Here is a 6,258-nt window from a genome sequence, read left to right on the forward strand (position 1 = left end):
GAAGAAGAAGAAGAAGAAGAAGAAGAAGAAGAAGAAGAAGAAGAAGAAGAAGAAGAAGAAGAAGAAGAAGAAGAAGAAGAATAGGAAGAGGAAGAGGAAGAAGAAGGAGAAGGAGAAGGAGAAGGAGAAGGAGAAGAAGAAGGAGAAGGAGAAGGAAAAGAAGAAGAAGAGGATGAGGGATAATGATGAGCATGAAGATGATAATTGTGAACATGATGATGCTACCCTATTTAATAATATTAGTTTTATGTAGCGTTCAAACCGAAACAAGTATAACCTCTGAGCGTGTTACGTCGATGAAATTATTACAGAGAATAAAAACCTCACACACGCATCCACACATACACACACACACACACACACACACACACACACATACACGACACAGCAATCAACCAAGATGATCTTGGTTCGGGCCCTTTCTCATACATAAACAACTAATATTCAAAGTACATATTGTAAAACGTGTTTTCGTAAGTTTGCCGGACCCTGTTAGCATGATCTTGAGCGCATGTACATGTATTGGGTTTTTGTGTTCTGGGAAAGAAATGCATGACCTGTCCGAGGTCATAATAGATAATTGAAAATTATAACCTACTTGTGGAGGTCTCAGCTTCTAAGCAGGATGTTTTTTAAGCTGACAGAAAAGTGACTGAGCTCTCACAATTAATTTTACCCAGGGAACCTTGTCCTACGCGGAAACACCAGAAAACGGGAAAAAAACCTGGCTATTTTCTCACGACACCATTTCGGAACGCTCTGCATCAACAATGGCGTCCCCGAATTGGTGATCCGCGGGGCCTAAACCATGTCGAAAACGGGGGCTCTTCATGGCCCAAAACATGGCGGCGCCCATGAACCCATAGATGAAGCTCAAACTTATCGTCTTCAAACTACACATCGAATTCACGATGTCTGTGTCAAAGAATCTACCTCGGAAGTGCCATGTCTCGAAACTCATTCGTTCGTTTCCTCCATGTCTTTGTTACCAGACACCCTTCCGCTCGACGATGGCGTCGGTTGTGAGGAAATGTCGACGATGGCGATGGAGGAAGACGATTGTGTGGCCAACCTCCCCGAAGCTGAAGAAGAAGAAGGAGATGCAAATGCACTTTCTCAAGGTGGGCTCGATATTGTCGTTTCGGGTTCTGACGGTCATCTCAACTGGTTGAAATCGAAGGATTTTCAGCTTCATAAGGTATTGACTGAAGGAGACGGTATGGATTTCCAGGGTAATACGATCAGTATTCTAGAGCGTCCTGCTTTGAATTTGGACGGAAAAGATTCCAGCTCGGTCCTGGACTCCTCCCTCTTTACTGTAATTGGTTCCGACTCGGAGCTTCCAGATAATTTACAGGACTTGGTGTTTTCATCAGCTTTACCAGACGCTACTGATGAGAGTGTGAGATCTTCCTTAAAATCTCAAGCCGTAGCCGTAAGTGATGTGCAATGTTTTACAGTTGGTTCGTATCCGTTAGTTTCTACGACTGGTCAGTATCACAGTACCGGTCAGAGTTTTGCTGTGGATGGCTCAAGTGATATTGCTAACAATCTCTTTCATTCTGACTCTCTCGAAGATTCTCATGCATCTGCCGCCATCTCAACACCGGCATCTTGTAACAGTATCGGAGACCCCCATAACATTTTACTGTCTGTTCCAAGCAACTGTGTGAATGACAACTTTGAACACTTTTCAGCAGGTAGCTCTGACTACCCAGTGTCAGAGTTTGCTGTTGAAAAGCAAGCTGTTGCTTGTGATGAAAGTCATCAGTTGTTTTCATCTGGCACCCATTCATCGCTACCATCTCTTCATGTGTCAGGGGTGTCTGTCAGCACTCCCTCTGCTAGTCTTTCGAATCTCGGTGATACAAGTGAGCTCAATCTGAACAGCTTGCCAAATTTTTTAGGTCTGGATAACGGCTCATCAAATCCATCCATCAGCACACTTCTCGATGGCCAGTCCATTAATTTGTTAGACTCATCATCAGTGTCATCAGTACCTCCGGACCAAGCATTGATCAAAACTGAGTACTTACAACAGCCACAAGGAGTCTCCACTGATCTCACTGGTTCAGACATCAGTGTCACAACCATTTCTATCTCGAATGATGATAAAAATGCTACAAAAATCATGGTGAACACGAACCAAGGACAGCCTCAGATGTATGTTATAAACACAACAAATCTGAGTTCCAGTGAGAGCACAAAATCAATGCTAGGCCAGGGACAGCAAATGTATGTGATCAACACTTCAGACGTTAACCAGAATCCGTTGCTTTCTCAAATGACGGAAGGAGCGGGGAATGTCAAAGCGGAAGTTGTAAATGACTCTGGACAGATCCTTTCTGCAAGTGCAAGCAATGCTAGTGCTGAAAACAATTTTGCTGCAGCAGCAGTGGGAGAAATTCCAGGTAGAGCTCTATGTCCGTAGTGTCCCATTTTTTTCCTTCATTGCTGCTCTAATATTTTGAAGAATTTGTTGTGTACAGACGATAGCCATTATAATCTCTCATCATTTCTTTTTTTTTCAAAGTTAATGAATGGCCGTTTTTCTTGATCCTGTGTTCTCAACTACTGTAATGTTGTACAACATCATGTTTAATGACAATTAACATTTTTCGTATTGCTTGCTGCTATAGAGAGGTATCCAATAACCATAAATATAAAACCAAAATTATGGCTTTCTCATGTTCGTTACAAATGGGGCTGTAACTGGCTGTCAGTCGAGTTTTAGCAAAAAATGGTTCAGAGTACAAAAATTCTGAACAGAATGAAATGCAGTCTTGTTTGGTTTTGGGTTTTTTCTCGTTTGTGTCACTTCAGCTTTAAAAAATTGACTTCAAAAGGTTTCACTGCTGATCAGCAAAAGGATGGACCATGCTTAAACCCCACGACCCCAGTGAGAGGAGCAATAATATCTTCTCATTCATTTTTATAATATATCGTAGAAGCTTTTATTTCTCGTTGTGAACATTGTGTATCATGAGTTTCTCTGTCTTTCCTCAGCAGGGTTTATACTTGTTCCAGTGGTTGATAATGCGGCAAACGTTATACAGACTGTTTCAGTCCAGGGTGCGGAGGAAGATGCAAACTTGAAGGTAATTTTTTATATCATTTTGATGCTGCTGCAGCTTTTTTTATTTGACGCAAAATGCAGAGGGCAAAAGTAGTATTAAGTCAGATTGGCCTTCTTTTTTTGGGAGGGGGGGGGATTGTTTTACGGCGCTCACAACTGCATAAGGTCATATGAGCACATGGGACACTAGATATTTTCAATCAGTAGGAAATTTTGAATTTTGCCCGGGTGTCGGACGAAACCTACTCTTATCGATTTTGGACCACCTAGTCACCAAGGGATCTTTAACGTGGGCAACTTGCACAGGGGACCTCCTAGATTTTTCGACTTTTATCAGAGAAGACTAGGTGGTAGAATCTTACCTAACATAAGATCAGGGGTGTGACTGAAAGACAGCGGTAAGAAGGAGCAAAGGAGAAGTCATAGAAATTCTGCAGAAAGAGTCAGGAGCACAGAGGAGATGAGGGGACGGGGGCAGAAAGTGGAGACAAAAGCAGACGACAGAACATTGTTTTTAAAGAGCAGGAAGGGATGTGAAAGGAGGACCGTCGTTGTCAGGATTCGAACCCGGGACCTATGGAATGAGAGGTGAACAACGTAACCTCTCGACCACAAGGGTCCCTCAGATTGGTCTGTAGAGAGTTCCTTCAGTTTAAAAGTATGTGAAGAGTGTAAAATTTCTTTGTTCATCATGATTTTATAAAAATGTAAGTATTCTTGGGATTGTTTTTGTTTTGGAGGTGTTGTTTTTTTTTCATTCTGTAGTTGTGTGTGCTCTGACATGCTTTACTGTGTGTAGTTTTTGAATTTTGCATCGTTGTAAATTGTTGTATAAAATTATATAGATATGTCTTGTGTTAAAATTCTGAATTTCATTCATTGGGACACCCACTCACCCAGTTTATGACAGTCTTGTTAATGATAAATTTTGTTTTTTTTAGAGTTTTTATTCAACTGATATTTTAATTATTATTTTTGTAAGAAAGACAAAATGTAAATCTGTATTATCTACTATGAAATGTGGAGAACGGTAATTGATGGATTTGTATACACACATAACAATGCATTTATAGCTCGAGGTCTACTTTGTTCTGAGGACATCATTAAAATTTACAGTGCACTCAATCAAAATGTGATAATCTTTTTTTTTTTTCTTTTGTAAACCAGAAATCTCAGAAAAAACTGTTGAGGTGTTCAGAACCAGGCTGTATGAAGACTTTCAAGAAAGCGTCAAAGCTGAAGGTTCATGAAATGCTGCACACAGGAGAAAGACCATACAAGGTAAGACTGGTTGTTTCTTATACTAGGTTAGCAGCAAAAATCGCGTGTAACAAATTCCTTCACTATTACTTTTTCTTTTGTTAGGAGTTAAGCCCAGAAAAGGGATTCATGCTAACCCCACTATCTTTGATCTGCATATTGGCTATAAAAATCTGAAAAGAGAAAGTAAAAACGACAAGGCCTGTAGAACTTACAAGGGAGAGGCTGTTCTGTTTGTATTATTAGCATACGTTGGGTTTTTTTTAAGATGTTTTAAAAATATATTTATGCTTTTTCTTGAAGTCATTCATTGAACGTTATTGAATTTTCCTTTTTATTTTTATATTCTTTATCAGTGCACTCTTTTGGGATGTGAATGGGCTTTCACGACTCCTCATAAACTGAAACGGCACATGGACTCTCATGAAGGTCGCAAGGATTTTGTGGTAAGTATTTTGAGTTCTTTGACGCGGAGCAACTGTTTTGTTGGGCGGGGGAGGGGGGATTTCAGTGTGGAGAATGATCATCATATACTTTATTATATTCTCAAATTTTCAGATTGTGGCACATGATAGTATTGATGGTTTGATTTTGTTTGTTGTCCAAAGTGTTAAGCTTAACATTAAAAGTCCAGCCGCAGTTAGTTTTAAATTGCATTTGAAGATGGTGGTCTAGTAGTTAGGCTGTTGAGCGTGCAACCGGAAGGTTATTGCTTTGGAAAGGCACTTTACTCAAATTTTCCCCTCTTCACTCAAGTAGGAATGGGTATCCAGCTTCAGACAGCGAAAGATTTTTGTCAATTTGTTAGTCTTTGAGCTCTTGATTGACTGCTTGCATATATGCTTCTGTGGAACCCGAAAATGTTTTTGAGTGCTCTAGGGTCTCCTATGGTAAAAATGTATATTGTTAAGTGGGTAGAGATTGCTGTTGAGCTGGAATATGCACTGTAAAAATTGTCAGTGCTACAAGCAATCCATTTAAGTCCGTTTCGGTACTCTTTACACCACAGACCAAAAAAAAGTCGTTTTTGATGTGTTTCTATCTAGAATTATGAAAAACAAAAAACATGGTAGGCTTTGACCATAGCATTAAACTGCATTTTGGTGATGTTGAGAGGTGCATCTTTGTTAGAGCTTTAGGTGTAAAAATCGAAAATTCTCAATTTTTTGGGATTAAAGTGGATCGCTTGCGACTGCAAATAAAACGCAGTTTATTACTATTATATAATGAGATCTTTTCAGTTAGTTAATGTTTGAGCATTTATATCAGCTGCTTGCACTGTATGCTTCCCGGGAAGCTGAGATAATGTTTCTGGTCGTTCTATGGTCTTCTGGGTGTAGTAATATAATGTAAAGCGCATAGAGCTTGCTGTAGAGCTGGGTTATGTGCTATACAAATGCTATTTGTTATATATTATTATATAATGAGATGTATATGATTTTGTTAATTTGCCTGACAGTGCGACCACCCAGGATGTGGCCATAAGTTCACCACGGTGTACAACCTGAACACACATCGCAAGCTCCACGAGCGCCCGTGCACTGAGCCGTGTCCGGAGGCTGGCTGCAACATGAGCTTTCCGACGAAACGACAGCTGGATTTGCACCTGCGAAACGTTCATGATTACGAGGACCGTACGTTCAAGTAAGTCTGTCTTAGGATTTTTCTTTGCACTTTTTGCCTTCTTTGGTTCACTTACACAAAACCATTTGTTAGGATTTTTTTTATTAAACAGACATCACATTCAAGCCTTTCAATATCTTTTGTTGGATGATCATCGATTTCTCTTGGAAAAATGTATGTAGTCTATCTCCCTGCATAGTTGAGAAATGGTGCATTTGATTTTCTGGAAGTTAATTACTTCTGTTTTGCTGTTTATTTTGGGGCTCTGTGAAATGTATATACTTTTTTGGGGGGGGGGG

At 40.0% G+C, this 6,258-nt stretch overlaps 1 protein-coding gene across 2 annotated transcripts in view; it reads left to right on the forward strand.

The window, feature by feature from the left end:
* The first annotated feature begins 763 nt into the window (after window positions 1–763).
* Window positions 764–6,258, forward strand: part of LOC101863425 (zinc finger protein 143) — a 19,443-nt gene continuing 13,948 nt past the window's right edge. The window contains exons 1-5 of one of the 2 annotated variants that reach the window (XM_013080988.2): window positions 764–2,411; window positions 3,007–3,098; window positions 4,244–4,357; window positions 4,693–4,782; window positions 5,796–5,980. In XM_013080988.2, coding sequence (XP_012936442.2) covers window positions 809–2,411; window positions 3,007–3,098; window positions 4,244–4,357; window positions 4,693–4,782; window positions 5,796–5,980 — 2,084 coding nt within the window. In that variant the 5' untranslated portion in view covers window positions 764–808. The remainder of the gene's footprint in view (window positions 2,412–3,006; window positions 3,099–4,243; window positions 4,358–4,692; window positions 4,783–5,795; window positions 5,981–6,258) is intronic. The other variant, XM_035969043.1, reaches the window with a different exon arrangement.

The sequence above is a fragment of the Aplysia californica genome, unplaced genomic scaffold (assembly GCF_000002075.1).
Source record: "Aplysia californica isolate F4 #8 unplaced genomic scaffold, AplCal3.0 scaffold00109, whole genome shotgun sequence".
Taxonomy (NCBI): Eukaryota; Metazoa; Mollusca; class Gastropoda; order Aplysiida; family Aplysiidae; genus Aplysia; species Aplysia californica.